Here is a 16,511-nt window from a genome sequence, read left to right as displayed (position 1 = left end):
GGGCTGTGCTGGGCTGAATCGTGTCTGGCAGTCCCTGCTGCTCCTGGAGGAGGGCAGTGGCTCTGCTGGGATTTGCTAGGCTGTGTGAGCCCCAGCCTGGGGACTGTTCTGTGTTATAAGCACAGAGAGCCAGCTCCACATGGCTCAGCCCCTCATTTTGGGACTGGGATAACCAAAGCAGATTTTCTGGGCCAGTGTCAGCTGCTGCTCATCTTTGTTACACAAAGCAACAAGAACTGGCTTGCATCATTTTAAGCTAAGAGTGTGCTGTGTCTCAGTTCCTGCCAGTGCTACTGAAATGGAAATTGATGCCTGCTGCTGCTTCTGTGCTTTGTTTTCTGCAGGAGCAGGAACCTGAGCTGGGAGGAAGCAGTGCTGCAGGGCTTAGGGGAAGCTCTTTTGTGGTGCTAACCAGGTTTGTTCACACTCCAAAAACCCCTTTTCATGCAGGATTTCCCTCACACCAAGCCAGCTAACAAGCCCCAGTGTGTACATGGTTAAATAAACATGGTTAAATGTACCTCCAGGTTCCTGTGTTGCTTTGTTTCCTTCCTCACAGTGTGGTGAGGTTTTCTGCTTCCCAAAACTGTGACTCTTTAAACAGTGACTCTTTAAACTGTGACTCTTTAAATTGTGACACTTTAAACTGTGACTCTTGTAGGTTTTTTGCTGCAGATGCTCTGTGCTGCCCAACCCACCTGCACTGCAGTCAACAGCAGCATGAAAAAACTTCTTTTTGGAGACTTTCCATAGAGTTCAGGCAGGTGCTTCTGGCAGGACAGATCTCTTTCCTGCCCTTGTCATCTCCTGCAGAAGCAAAGGAAAGAAAAGAAAATGGAGAAGTTGCATACACTGAAAATTCTAGGTGTGCTGGAGCTTTGTTGGAATTTCTCTGCCTTTTGAGTGTAGCCAGGTGTCCCAGAGGCAGCAGCCCCAGATCACAAAGTGGCAGGTGAGCCCCAAGGATGCTGCTCTCCCACTCTTCAGTGGGGATTTAGCTATGAGCCACTTTCTTTGCTCATTTGGAGCATGGTTTTCCTAGTGAGTAATTTCTAAGGGAATCTCTTGGGCTCTGAAGGAATGAAACAAATTGAACAGGTCAGATAAACTTACCTGCTCTGCAACAAAGAGCACACAGCACTCCAAGGTCACTCAAGCCTGGTTGCCTGGCTGTGTTTTTCAGCTAAAGAAAGTATGCATAAAAAATACCTGTAAAACACCTCAAGTAGATGACTGAAGTAGGTCAGAAAAATTGTTTGTTCCCCCTCTCATTTAACTAGAAAAAGGAATACAGTTTTCCTCTGATGGAGATCATGTTGAAGACATCTGAGTCAAAGGGTCCTCTGGAAAACCCATATTTAACCAAAAAATCAAACAAAAGCCTGTTCCTCTGGGAAGGAAATTGTTACAATTCATAAAATAGTGTAAGCTGAGGATGCAAGAAAAAAGTTATTTGGGGTTTTACAATAGGAATTTCAGTATTTTATTCATGAATTAGCTATCCTAGTGGGAAGCAAATGATTCCAACAGCTCCCATACACCTAAAATTAATCCCTCTTTAAAAATTAAGTGGATTTAAGACAATTTGCCTTTGAAACATCAGCTATGGCTTTTCAGGGTTTCACAAAGTCTAGACAGTAAAAGAAAGTCTTCCTCTGCTGGTAGCAAATGAACTTAGCTCTGTCTGGGTATAACCAAGGCAGGCTCTTGGCTACCCAGAATGGGTAAATGAAAAGAAATGTGGAAGGAAAACCCACAACCCTTGACTCTCCTGGAGAGGTTTTATATTATGGTTCATTTCGTACATGGCAAATTCCTTTTTCAGGGCCAGGGAATCGTGCAGAAGATGTTCACTGTCTTTTGGTGCATTGTGACCTGCCCTAACAACCTCAAAAGTGTGTTTTTCCCAGGTGAGGAAACCAGCAGGGCCCAGACTGGGCAATTTTCTGCAGATTCTTTGCAAACTCTTAACCCTCAGCTCACTCTGAAGGACATTTGCCATCATTGCACTGACTTGGACCGAATTCTAAACTCAAATTTTAATCCTTGCAAAAGCTTGTCTGATTTCTTGTTCATTCTGCTTTCATTATCATATTTCTCCTTACATTAATATCCATTTGATATGGAAATGCCACAGCTCAGCAATTTGCTAGTTTGTAGAAAAAGAAACCTCAGTGGGGAAAATACTAGCAAATGTCGTAAGGAAAGCAGAGAAAATGAGACAACTGTGGGAAAACAGAGAGGGAGAGCAGACCTGGCTGTTCCACAGGCTGGGAAGGAGCAGTTTTTGCTTTGGGACCCTCTCCTGGCTATGACATCTGTGCTGCCCAGTTTTTAACCTCCTGCCCTGTAGGAGCAGTTGTGCAGAATTCTTGAATGCCACAAGGTCTGTGGGGATTTGTGCAAATATACCAACTGAAATAGGTTTGTTTTGTTTGTTTTGTTTTGTTTTCTGTTTGTTTTTGTTTGTTTGTTTGTTTTTGTTGGGTTTTTGTTTGTTTGTTTATTTGTTTGTTTTTTTAAGTACTGTGACTTGTAATGAGTCCTTGGTGTCCTGCACTTGGTGCTGGCTGAACATTTGGGGAATGTCCATCTGCTTCTGCTCACATGACATCAGAGGGAGAAACAAGAAGCACGAGGATTTCTGGATACTGATTTCAGTATCTTTATTTTCATGTTACATACAGATACAGATAACCATCTCTGCAGCTGAAATGCACATTTACTTTTACTGATAAGCTGTAGTTTAAACACTTCAAAACACAGTGGTGTTCAAAACCTCTTCATATAAACTTAACAGAGCTGTTCACCTGCTGTTCATGGTGTTTTTTCCAACTGAACCTGGTGTTAGATCTGAGCATCACTCACTGGCACTGAGCACAATTCTTCTCCCCTTTGAGAGCTTCCTTGTAGCACATTTCAAACTCTCCACATTTTGTTCACTGTGCTGGAGCACTGCCCTAGCTCTCCACACTTTCTGCTCACACATTTACACATTTCCCAGAGGGAAAGAGAAACAGAGAAATAAATCAATAGACAGTTCTGTCTCCAAAGTCACGCTTGATTTCAAATAAATACAGTTTTATCACACCAGACCACTTCTGGGAAAAGAGAGTTGTTCTCCATTTTTGTGCAACAGAAGTTTTCTCAGCCAGTTGCCAACATTTTTCAGCACTTGGCTATGAAAGCTTCTTAATGTATAAATAAAGGAACAGCATCAGCTTTCATGACATCTCTATCCATCTTCCTGTTTTTTTCATCTTTGAATCCAGCTTTCAAAATGCAGGAGGTAAATACCAGAGCAGAGTGATAAATAACTCAAGCACTGACCTTTTGGGAAGAAAAGTCTCCAGTGGACATTGACTACATTTAGGGACAAAGTGCATCAATTATTTTCCAGAGATCCTCCCTCAGGAGTGAGGGGGTATTGAGCTGTGCAGTTACAGGGAACTTCACTTGGAGTCTCCAGTTAGTCCACTTTTTTTTCACTGCATTTATTTGATTTGCAGCAGAATACAGAGGAGTTTTGACATGCCTCTCCCAATAACACTTTCACAGAAGGTTTGGCTTGGTGCAATGACTAAATGTTTTCAGCTTTGATTTTGATATTTGGCCAAAAAAAGCTCAGGAATTTTTACTTATGTGTATCACTGCTTTTGACTAACAACAAATTAAATGTAACAAAAGCTGCTTTTAGGGCAAGAAATAAGTTAATTCAGAACCAGGTGATTCTGCCCAAGGAAGTCACAGGGTGAGGGAGGAAATCCAGCACAGCCACTGCCCAGGTGGGCATCAGGTGGTGCCCAGGTGTCCCCAGGTGGTCCCCAGGTGGTGCCCAGGTGTCCCCAGGTGTCCCCAGGTGGCTGGTGGGATCACAGAGCTCGGAGCAATGACAGGCAGAACAGGGACCTGGGCAGCCCACAAGCAGCAAGGCACCACTGCCATGGCCTGTCCAGAGGGAAAGCACTCTGTGATCTCTGGCAGAGGGAAAAATAATGCAAAATTTCTGCTTAGATATGTAAATGCCACTGGTAAAATGCAAGTGTCCACTTGGGGGTGGCAAAGCATTTCAGCTGAGTCTTGAGGGAGCAGGAATGGCCTTTTTCTCCATGGGCCTCTTCCCCTCTCCAAGGTGTGTTTCTCAAGACTGCAGGTGGTAAAAAGGGTCTGGAAATATTCCCCTTATGCTCCAGGAAAAGAGACTCTCCAGCTGCCATGAGACTCCCACCTTGGAGTCCCACAGTGAGAATCAAAGAGAAAACTTCAGGGCAAACAAAGAAAAAGAGTGTGGTAACCAGGAGTGCAATCCTCCTTGGCTAGGAAATGTCATCTGGATCCCCAGTGACCAGAATGGAAAATGTCTTTATGCACACAGTGTATCATCTTGCAGGGACTCATGTTCTTACTTGCTGTGATAACTCTGTGTTCTCTGGCTGTGCCAGTCCCCTAGTGGCACTGATGGGATGATTCTCTGTGGCAGTGTGTGCCAAGGCTGAGCCCAGCCCTGTGTCAGGAGGCACACGGGAGGCATTTCCCTGAAACACAATGTGTGAGACAGAGTTCTAAAAAATTCTTTATCACATAATGGACCCTCCCTGAACTTCCTTGGCAAAATTCTACAGGGTCCTGTCCCTGCAGCCTGCAGAGCCCAGGAATTTGTCAGCTCTGATATGAGCACTGCCTTCAGGATCTGTTTGCACTACTGGAATGCAGGAAAGTTTGTCAGACCTTGTGTTGGCAAAAACTGCATTTAGTAGATGCAACATCACTGCCAAACTCCCCATTTTATTGCCCTTGTATAAGGTTTGTCCCAATTCCCTCTGTTGTGAGTGCTGCCCAGGCTCCTCCCTGGTGATTGCTAGTCCAGTGGATCTCTGATTTCTGCAATCCACCTGGAACAGGAGGAGTGAAGTCTGCTGAAGCACAACCACAGGGCTTCACTGGTGGAGACAACACACAAATATCTGAAGTTGAAGAAATGGTAAGAAGCTCAGAAAGGAAATGTTTGTTTTATTTTACAGTTGTTGGCTCCCTGGCTCTTCTGGTGCAGAAATAGCTGTTGCTGGTAGCTGGTGTTTATCAGCCCTGCTCTCACTCTTGCCTGTTTGCTAATGTTGACAGGAGAGGTTTGCAGCAGGCACCTCTCAAGAAGGTTGTTGCAGAGGGAAGTGGGACTGGCTTACCTGAAGCTAGAAGTGGGTAGAGAAGGTTTGTCCTATTTTAAAATAAGTGAAAACTGATTTTTCAGTTGCTGCACAAGAAGCTGTTTGGTAAGACTTGGCTAAGCTGATTTTCTCTCCTCTTCTGGCAACACAGGGAGTGTCTCTCACCTTTTAAAGCAGCTCTTTGCTGGCACAGCTTGCAGTGAGCAAACTCAGATTTCCAGCCCTCCCATTAGCTTGGGGGTAATACATTGCTTCCCTAACAATCCCAAATACACTCTCCTCCCTCATTCATTCAGTGGGACACCTCCTGAGCAATTCCTGCTGAAATCAGTCTTTTAGGAAGTTTTCTTCTGCTTTAGTTTCTTAAAGTAATTTCCTTAACCTTCAGTCTCACTGGGTCACAAGATGGGAAGTCACAGGCCAGTGGAGAGCTGAGAGCTGCTGACAGATGTCCCTGTGCGTGCCAGGGAGACTCGTGTTCTCAGCAGAGTCCATGGGATTGTGATTCTGAATCACAAACATGCTCTTCTGGGATGAAATCTTGCAAGTGGGATGTTTAGGGGCACAGAGTTTGCAGCAAGGAGGAATGACACTGAGGAAAGCCATCCTGAAGCGCTGGGACAGCAGGTTGTAAATGATGGGGTTTGTGGCAGAGCTCAGGTAAAAGAAAACACCTGGGAGAACAAGGGTGGGGGAAGAAAGAGACATTCATTTGTGTGTGAACCCACCTCAGAAGAGGAAAATTATTTATTGGCTTTACAGCTGCACCAAGCTTGGGTGCAAGGATGGAGACAGCAGTGGAAGCTCTGCTCCTTCCTGGCACAGGCAGAGGGATGTCTCACCAAGGTTAGCTCAGCTCTCATTGCAGTGAAAGGAGAGTGGGAGAGAATGTTAACTGGAGCTCAGTCTCTCCAGCTGTTCAGGAACCAGCTCTCCTTTGAGCTGCCCTGACCTGCCTCCAGCACTGCCCTCATCCCCACAGCAGGACTTGCACAGCTGGTGCCCATCAAAGCTGTCAGAGGATAACTTCCAGCCAGGGGAAGCTCATTTCCTACAACTCACCAGGACAATGGCACAGGATTGGATTTGTCTGAGCTGCCTAATGGCCACATTCAGTGTTTTCCCATGGCAGACTGAAAATAAGATTCCTCTTTGAAAAACCCTTAGTTTTATAGTTGCAAGGCCATAAAGATTTGGTTTCATCACCCAGGGCTGAGCAGTATGTAAGGCTCGTGCATTGGGTAAGGTTTCTATTTGCCCCAGAGACCTGTGGAGGATTCTGCCTGCTCTTGTGTACTTCTTAAAGGTAGCTGAATGACAGCAGTCTTGACTTCTGAACATGTTATCCTTTTTTTTCTTCTATTCTTTGTGAATTCAACATGTCCAGATCTTGAAAGCTGCAGAAACCTGCCTGCAGTTTTTATTCAGGCACTGTTCTCATCACTGCTCACCAAACCTCAAGGTTTTCCACACAAGCCTCTTGTCCCCTACAAAATAAATGACTACACATTCCAAGCAAAACCACTCACAAATACCTTTTTTTTTTTGCCAGTCCTTGTGGAAGGGGAAGAGGAAAGCTTTACCTGACACCACATGAATTAAGTTGAAGGCATTGGCCAAAGGCTCAGTCCATTCCACAACAAAGCTGAAGAAAAGTCGGTCTATGTGGAATGGAGCCCAGCAGATGGCAAAAACTATCACGAGGACAACTGGTGTGGAGAAAGGGGAGAAGAAAAACAGGTCAGAAATGGGAGGATAGGATGCACCAGCCCTCTGAGCAGGGAGTTCTGAAAGCTGGATGGAAGACTTAATACATAAATTATGTGCACAGTTTCAAAATATTTCCATCCTTTCTGTCTTACCATTACCAACTAAAAGAACAATCTTTCCACTAATTTCTGTATTGGATAATGCATGAACACAGAATGATATTCAAACAGAGCAGGAAACAGTCAAGCAATATTGGGGTATATATGGAGGCCAAACCCATTCCAGGCTCAGAAAACCAATCTGGCTCCAAAGCACAATTTGATGTAATGCAAAACAGATGTACATTCTGTAAAAATGTACAAAATAGATTATTTGCACTCTGAAAAAAGGGATCCCCTCTGAAGGGCTGCAAGAGTTAGTTTAGAGTGAGAGATGTTGGAAAACTGCCTTGCAAGCATCTGCCACAAAGCTCAACCTCCTCTTGTGCTGGGAGGAAAATTTACTTTCTGAGTCTTTTGGTAGTTACCTCTGATGCTTCAGTCCTGCAAGTCTAGAGAAAACAGCAATGAGCCTTTTTTTAATGTGACAGCTACTCATCTCATAACTCTTGTATCCAATGAACTTGCTCAATGCCCTTCAGGATCTGGTCACATTCCTGCTCAAGGTAAATAAAACACAGTCATTACTTACACAACATCTTGGTGACTGATTTCCTGGATGGCCTCTGAACATTCACAGCCATTTCCTCCACTTCCAAAGATTCATCTCCTTTCAGCTGGCAAAAGGAGGGAAACCAAAGGACAGCTTAGACAAGAGAACACATCCCTGCCAGACTTAGACTGTTTGATATTTTGATAGTTGTAGCTTGAGAGAGCAAAATTTGGGATCACTTGGGACTCACTGAAAAAACCCCTGCGTTTAAATTTCAGTTTTTGTCTAGAAAAACATGGAAGCTTTAGGTTCAAAACAATCTGCAGATTTTATGCATATGAACCTGCATATTTATAGCAAATTTGTATTTCACTTTCCCATTTACCTTTTCTCAATGAGTCAATATTTGGTTCATAGTTTATGTTCCATTTCAACAGTATTTTGCTAGGCATTATTTTCTCTTCTAGCAAAATATTGCTTATTTGTTTATTTTCCTAAAAGTGTTCCCCACAATTAAGCACAAACCAATGATCCAAAAAATACCCAGAGAGGCCTGAGTACAACACAGCTGTAATCACTGGAAAAAATCCTGTAGCATCCAAGGGAGTTTGTTTCTAAGTGTTGGGAATAGTTGATATTTAACCCATCTAATGAACAAAGCCCAGAAATTCTGCCTTGCATGATACACAGATTTAGCCACACACTGCTCAGGCACAATAAGAGGTTTTTCTCCAGTAGTTTCTTCTGAACTTTAAAAAAAAAAAAAAAAAAAAAAAGGGCATAAAGAGCAGCAATCTGATCATCCCTGGAATCTGTTCCCAGTGTGTTTATGATGAGAAGACTGGTGATGAATAGATCAGGTTTACATAAACAGGACAATTGATCTGAATACCACAGAAATCATATCTGGAAAGTCCATACTTGGTCCCAGCTTTCTGCAGTGGGAACTCCTGATTAGCCAACAAATTTGTCTGTTTTCAGTTAGAGAAACTGGAACCAAAGCTTAATTATATATGAGATGATATCAGGAATGAGGGAAAATCACTCTGGATTTGTAAAAACTTTGTGAAGACATGCTAGTTGTGCCATTTGCTTTTGCCTTTTATACTGTGACTTTGTTTTCTGACTTCCAATTAATAATGCTTTTCTGTATGGATGATGAAATGAGCCCTTCTTTCAATGTTCTCTTTATTCTATTTATAAAAGGAAAAAACAAGTAAATGGAATTAAAGCCAATTTTAATGCAATTCAGCTCTCATATTTTACATTATTCCCCTTGTAACTTTTAGTCATAGCCACAGTTGCTTAAGGAAAGGACTCAGTTGATTTGTAGCACATCTACTGATAAATTATCAGATTTATTAAAACCTCTGGATTCCCTTCAGTGGTTTTCAGTCTCAACAGTAATCTATTCCAGGCATATTCCAAAGCCTCAGAGTACAGTGTGCTGATGCTGTAATAAACCAGAGACACATGTATCTTTATTTCTCCCCTTCCATCTGTCATTTTGATGATGCTGTAAGGTTCCTCTTTAGCCTCAAGTGATGAAGGTGTAACAGGTAAGAACAACTCAGCATCTGCAGTTTAATAAAACAATGAAACATTACAAACAGGGAGGGAGAAAAATAATAAATAAATGAGTCCATGGTTGTAACTTGAGTTAACACCAATGGTTTGAGGGGGTAGAACCCCAGCCAAGGTACTGGTTACTTTTACACCACTGTGATGTATGAGGCTGTGTAGGTTTGAGATGAATGCTGCCCTTTCACTGCAAGAGAATTAAAAGTGACTGGAGCAAGAAGCTGAAAATTGGATTTCCACCCCAGGTCTTTATTAGCTACAGCATTTCACCCCAGAAATCAAAAGCCTGAGTGAAATTAGGGTCTCACCTATCCCCAGACAAACACAGTGAGGTCACTCTGCAAAAGAAGTTCTGTTTTCTGTAATCTGCAACAGCAGAACAGTTTTCTGTAAATTCCTTGGCCTGTCTGACACTAGTGGTGATCAAAGTTTCTCTCCAGCTGATGGAAAAATTGATATTTAAACCCACAAGGTTTCTGCTAAAGATTACGGTCCTGCCTGTTTTGGAGGTTTGCCTGGAGCAGCTGCTGCTGCTCTGCAGCCTGGGTGTGCCCTCAGCTCACCCCATGGCAAAGGAGAACCAGCAGTGGAACAGGACTGCTGAGCAACCTCATGGAAAGGAAACAGACTCTGGAGGAGTGTGCTGGGCTCTGCAGAAATTAGCCAAAAGTGGTCACCATCCACAGATGATTCTGGGTGTCTAACAACTGGGCATTTGGGGGCAGAAACTAGACTTGGATGATAAAATCTGGACCATTATGCATTTGCAAGAATAAGTTGTCTTGCTTCAAAAACAGCTGAAGTTAAGTTGCCACTATGTCCAAATTATTATTACTATTACTATTACTATTACTATTACTATTACTATTACTATTACTATTACTATTACTATTACTATTACTATTACTATTACTATTACTATTGCCAGTTACTGAGGGGATGAGAGGCTAAGAGAAGAGTTGGAACCTGGAGAGAAGGACCACCCAGCCCACGCTGTCAGAAACCCTTGTTAGACAGAGTATGACTTTTAGACAAGCAGTGATCAGCACCTGTGCCTGTGTCCTTTTGGGAATTTGTTTGTGAGAAATGGGCAGAGACCTTGCACTGAACCCTGCTGTGATGCAGACTTCTTCCCAAGCAATCCCATCCCATCTCAATCAGTGCCCCAGGGATGAACTTCCACGAGCAGCTACTGCCCAATGTTCTCTTCTTGTCCCTCTCCTCTCCCTCCTCAGCTCTTTGGCTGTGGGCTGGAATCATCTCAACAGCTGAACTGGGTTTGAAGAGCCTGGATGATTTAGGGATTTATCCTAAAGGTATCTGTGATGGGAACCCCATGAAAGAGGCAGCAGGAAGCTTCCACAATCAAGCCTAATGAGTTTACAGGGCAATGATCAGTGTTCTCTTTTTCACACTGGTGCTGGAACGATCAATTGACCATGACATGGCAATATTAAACCACCAAGCCTCAAAATTATACCCAAGTAGATAATGAGGTAAGCAACCATTTCCCAGTGAAAAAGACAAATGTATTTTACATTTTTCAAGGAAGTAAATTATAAATTAACTTAGCCTATGACCCATGTTTGCTGCCTTCTTATGGCTGCTTGGCAGGTCACCTGTCCCCATCTGCATTGCATCCTGAGACTGTCCAGCACTGGCAGAGCTTGAGGTAGAAACTGGTGAGGAAATGCCCTTTCTACAAGCATGGATATGAAAAGGTTGCTGAATTTGAGCTGTTGTTCAACCTTTGGATCAACCCTGAGCTTTCCCATCACATTCTGTGGCACTCAGGAGGCTGCAGGGGTTGCAAAAGTCTCACAGATTTCCTCCTCTGTGAGTAGGTAAAAAGTGTCTCCTCTTGGAAAATTATATATATACACCATTCTTCTATCACTTCTGTTGAAGAAATGAAATCATCTTGCTCAGTGCAGCTTAGAGATAAGGCAGATCCAGCCAGGATGGATCCTGTTAAAATTTGGAAGTCTGAGCTGGATATACAGAAAAGCAGAGGTACAAACAGTGAACATTACTGTCTTTAGGAAAGACAGCTTGAACAAATGTGTGCATTTGCAGAAGTTCTGGGGAATCAGCCCTCATCTGGTACCGAGCTTCTCTTCTGGGATGGGGTATAAGAATATCTGCTGCTGCAAATAGAAGTTTTTGCAACCTTCAAGTCTTCCTTTTATAAATTCAGGGATTGTTCTTTTTCATTTTGTAACAATTCTATTCTCATCACCTTTCATTCCCTTCAGGTCTTATTTTGCAAAATATTCATTGAAACTATGTAAAGCCCCCTCAAGAGCCTCCAGAGACTGAGGATAGTTTAACCCATTCACTGCCTCAAGGATCTGCTCTCTGCTGTGGATTTTTGACAGATAATCCATGTTTTTATCTTGGTAAGTAAAAATTGCTTCTGTATAATTTCAGGTAATAGTAAATATCAGCCAGCACAACAAAATTATATATACCAGCAGAGATTTGGTTGAGTTTCTTGCATATTATTTAATAAGTTCATTTGTTTCCCTTTCTTGCTATGGGATCAGACACATCTTTGCAAACTTTAAGTTACATTCAGTGTGATAAAATGGGATTTAGATTGTCTAAATGTCTGTAACTTATGAGAAGAAAGCAGTCATCAAGTCACTGTGATTAGCATGCATTTCAGTGTTGTGCTACGTGGTTTTATAACACTGTGATCCTGATTGTGTTCTCCCCACATTTACATGATGGATACTTGTCAAAAGTAGTCTCAGTTTCTGAAGAGACAATGAATGTAAGCTCTAAGGTAGCCTGGTGAAACAAGGCTGTAGTTATATAAAGAAATGATTGCATGAATTTGCTAGCAGCAGCAATAAGGTAATATTTGAGTTTATGAGCTTTGTGAGTTTTAACAAGTGAATATTACCACCAGCTCCGAGCAAGGAAAAGAAGAAAGTAATGCAATGGAAATTCTACAGTCACAAGAAAATGGAAAACAAATAATACACAAGATTCAATCACTAGTCATCTTCTTTTTATTCTTTTCACATTTTCCTTTTGGTCCATTTCTTTCTAGTCCCTACTGCAAAGGTGTAAATCTCTGAGAGGCTGGAATCAATCTACAGACTTGGGTGTTTCATTAACGTTCAGACTGTGAGCAGCAGTGACGGTAAGTTTTTATAAGATTGGGGTATATTATTCCCCAACATAGCTATCCTAATTTCAGAACAGGATTGCACCAGAGCAGAAGTTGGATCTGCTATCTTCAGAGGCTTGAGAAACACTTTTGCTGTTTTGGGGGGAAAACGAAAAGGCGCAGAACTCCCTGAGAAGCCACACATGGACACAAACACAATGACGAGGCAAGGAAACACCGAGCACAGCTGGAGCACGACTTACTCTGAGCCCCATCAGATAGTACAGCACGCTGATCACCCCCATGGGCAGCACGTAGAAGAGCAGCGAGGTGACCTGCACGATGCAGTTGTAGACCCAGAGGGGCGCGACCACGGCGCAGGTGGCGGAGCCGGGCAGCAGGGTGCCGTTGGGGAAGCGCTGCAGCAGCAGGCCGTGGGCGCCCGTGTTGGGCAGCGCCGAGAGCAGCGCCAGCAGCCACAGGCCCGCGATGGCCCTGAGGGCGCGGCGGCGGCCGCGGGCCCGCTTGGCGCGCAGCGGGTGCAGCACGGCGATGTAGCGCTCCACGCTCAGCGCCGTCACGCTCAGCACGGAGGCCAGGCACACCGTCTCCAGCAGCGCCGTCTTCAGGTAGCACCCCGCGGGCCCCAGCAGGAACGGGGTAGTTGCTCCACATCTCGTAGACCTCCAGGGGCATCCCCGAACAGCAGCACCAGCAGGTCGGAGACGGCCAGGCTGAACAGGTAGTAGTTGGTCGGGGTCTTCATGCTGCGGTGCTTGAGGATGACCAGGCAAACCAAGAAGTTCCCGACCACCCCGACAACGAAGATCACCGAGTACACCAAAGCCATGGGCAGGAACAGGTGGCTCCGTCTGGGCCCGCACAGGAAGGTTAAATAGTCCTCGGTGCTGTTCAAGTAGCCCCTGAGACGTCCTTCATGTAGAACAAGGTGGTTTAACCAGGAGAAATTGCTGACCCAGGCCATTGCTGGGTCTGCTGAAACGTTTCACAGCTGAGCTTCGTTGTCCTTTCTGCTCCTCTGTGCAAGTTTGCTCACTTTCTGCAGAGGGAGGAGGAGGCTGTAGCTGGCTGTGCCAGCCCTGGACGCACAGAGCCACCGAGGATGTGAAGGAGTGTGTTTGCCTGGCTCTGGTAAGGTTTTGCTGCTCAACAGCTGTTCCCCTGCACAGAGCCCCTAGCCACAAAGCCCCTCCTTCCCCACATATTCATTGGCTCGCTAAGTGCATTAGATTATAGAGTACGAAAAGAGGTTCCAGCCACTTGCATCGGCTCCCGTGGCTGATGCACTCACGGAGTCACAAAAGTGGGATCAGGGAGCTGGGAATCTGAAGTACAGGACACAAAACCAGCTGCAGGTTTATGTCAGAGGTGGGAAAGCAGACCAGGAACACCCCCGAAACTCAATCCAAAAAGCTTTTGCAAAATGATAGTGGTGCTACATCCAGTTATGAGCCACAAGCAAAACAAAGCAAAACAAAACATAACACAACAAAACATTCTGGCATGATTTTGTTTTTCAAATCTCTGCTGATTTTTATTTTCTGTTGTCTATGGCAGCAAGTACTTGGAGACAGAGTTTGATCAGTACAAAGCCAATTGGTTTCTGTAGCCATTTTCTGTGGAATTATATAATTCTTTAGCCTTTTTTTCAACACTACAATTGTTTTCCTCCTGAGATCTGACTAAAGATTTTAATTGCAATTCTTATTGACATCAAAATATTTTCTCACTTCCCAAGTGTGCTGGAATTTGATCCTATATTCTTAGCCTTGTTTAGGGAATATTTCTGTACAGAATATTCCATGTTTATTGCCTGTGGGGCACAAACTTCTATAAACTCTTATTTCTTCAAAAATGACAAGCAATCTGCAAACACACTTTCTGAGCCAAAAAATAAGTGTCTCCTGAAAGGATCATGGCTGTGCCAAAATAGATCATTTTGCTCTGTATGAATGCTGAATGAATGCCTTCCTGAACTTCTCTCAAACAAGAAAGGTTCCAAGTCTGTAGATACAATTTTCTGAGATTCAGAAAACATTGAGCTGTTTGAAATTGAAAAGGTGCAAGGTCTGAGAGCTAATGTATGGGATTTTTGTCAGCTTGGTGTGTGATTTATCTTCCCAGAACCTCTCATTAGCTCTCACTTTTGAGTACCTGCCCAGTCCCCTTCTTGAAGCCATGAAAACATTTTACATCCCTGACATCCTTTGGCAAGGAGCTCCTTGAATCTGCTATCTGTGTGTGCATCTCTTTTCTCTGTTTGACCCTTTAGCTTGATCTCTCAAGGAAAAAATAAGATTGTTCCAATAAGCACAGTCTGCCTCCAAAATAGCAGCAGTGCGTGGGGGACCAAGGGTTGGTCCCTTTGAGGCACATTCTGTTTGAGGAATTTGTGCAGTCATTTAAAATGTGAAAGGCAGGGAAGGTACCACAATAATCACACTAAAAACAGAAGCAAGTCTCTTGTGATGACTTTCAGACCTGCTGAAATTATCTCACACATAATCTGTCTACATCAGAAGGACCCAACTCATTTTTTTTTAGCATTGCACAGAGGAATTTTGTTCAGCAGATCGAAAAGTTTTACTGGATTATTGAATAACAAATGTGCCCTTTTGACCCATTGCTCCATTCATCAGGGATTCATCTTATAGCTGTTCCCTGCTTTTTAACAATGTTGAATTTGATCTTGATCTGCTGCTGATGCAAGAGGTAAGAGCAGAAGAGTCATTAGTTGGGTTCCTGGCTGGCACCAGGATTAACTCTTTCAGAGCACAACAGAAGAGAACTATTTGAGAATTTGTGCAGGACTAAACATTTTCTGTGCCTCTGATTCACTTTCAATTTTGTTACTTTTTGGTTTTGTTTTTGTTTGAGTTTGATTGTTTGTTTTGTTTATGTCTTTTGTTTAATTTCTTTTTTCCCCCCACATAATATCTTAATTTCTTCCATTTCTCTTTTTTCTTCCCCCACTAAATTCCATCACTCCACTCCACACTGCAGCATACCTGAGGTGAGTAAACCCTTCTGAAGCAGCCACCCAATTGGCTTCATTTTTCCTCTTGCACATTAACCTCTATAAAGAAACTGAAGTGGAAGATTGAGTCTGTTCAGCTTGAACCCAGTCTTACAGAAAAGGAAACCAGAAAGGATTGAGTCATTTACTAAAAAGCCAAAAGGGCAGTAACACCCACTGTGATCTCCATGGGAGGAAAGCAATGGGCTGTACAAACACATCAGGTCATCTGGAAGTGTGGATGTGCCAGACCCACCTGTGCCTGCTTCCACTTGTTCTCAATCCCTTCTGATCCTGCTGAGCTCAGATGCTGAAAACCTGTAAGAATAGAGGGAGAAGAAAACCAGATAACCCATGGACCAATGTTGCTATGACCACAATTGTATTGCAGATGGAGAGGACAAAGAGTGGAAAATATATTTCAGTTTATTTCTCAAAGCTTTATTTCTCTTTTATATCATATCTGTCCAAAAAGGATAGAAGAATGTATCCAAACAAAGACTTGCTCTGGCTCGGTATGAAAGGAAATATTTTATTTTTACAACCGAGACAGAAAATAAAAACAGATTTTCCTTATGAAAGTTATATTAAAGCATTTGATATTTTTCATTATAAAGCAAACTTCATTGGTGCTTTCTTTTATGCACTCAAGGGAAGAGGGTGTGCTGCATGCTGGCCTGGGAATTGTGCAGCTTTATACAATAGCAATGTAACAAATGTAATGTAATATTTCCATTAATGTAGTGCAATATTGGCAGCATTAACACAGACAGGTTTTTTTGGCACTGTGCAAGAGTCCCAGTGAGGCACTGGCCATGTCTTCATGCTGGTGATGTCTCTTGTTTCCATGGTGGAGCCCAGTGAAATGTGCTGCAGCACATCCCTGTCACATCCACTACGAGCAATAAAGTGCACACTTAAGGAGGGCTGAATTCATGTTTGTCAAAGCCCTGGTAAGGGCACTCATTAACTTTACATTAGAACCTGGTGAGAAATTAGAAAATTGCAAAATTGGGCACGTTAATCAAAAGAAGCAGAGGACAGTGGAAGTCATCCAGAGTATAGAAAATGGATAAATGCTCCACTGGCCCCACTGACAGAGGGGTGTACTTTGAACTATGAGCCATTGTGATGGAGCCTGCTCAACATTTGTTTATGCAGTCATGCAAAACAAGCTATTTTTGGATGTTTTTATCTATGTGGTTTCTCATCCATCATAAGCTCTGGTTGTGGATCTGGAAGTGACAGA

At 43.3% G+C, this 16,511-nt stretch overlaps 1 protein-coding gene across 1 annotated transcript; it reads right to left on the bottom strand.

Annotated features, from left to right (window-relative positions):
* Nucleotides 1-5,578: 5,578 nt before the first annotated feature.
* NMUR2 (neuromedin U receptor 2) lies at nt 5,579-13,210 on the bottom strand. The gene is given in 7 exon segments (XM_056502531.1): nt 5,579-5,617; nt 5,619-5,839; nt 6,749-6,874; nt 7,566-7,650; nt 12,489-12,884; nt 12,886-12,924; nt 12,926-13,210. Coding segments are annotated over 7 exon segments (1,191 nt in total).
* Between the last annotated feature and the right edge of the window lie 3,301 nt (nt 13,211-16,511).

The sequence above is a fragment of the Oenanthe melanoleuca genome, chromosome 13 (genome assembly GCF_029582105.1).
Source record: "Oenanthe melanoleuca isolate GR-GAL-2019-014 chromosome 13, OMel1.0, whole genome shotgun sequence".
Taxonomy (NCBI): domain Eukaryota; kingdom Metazoa; phylum Chordata; class Aves; order Passeriformes; family Muscicapidae; genus Oenanthe; species Oenanthe melanoleuca.
Note: the sequence above shows the minus strand (reverse complement) of the source record. Positions and strands in the feature narration are given on the sequence as shown.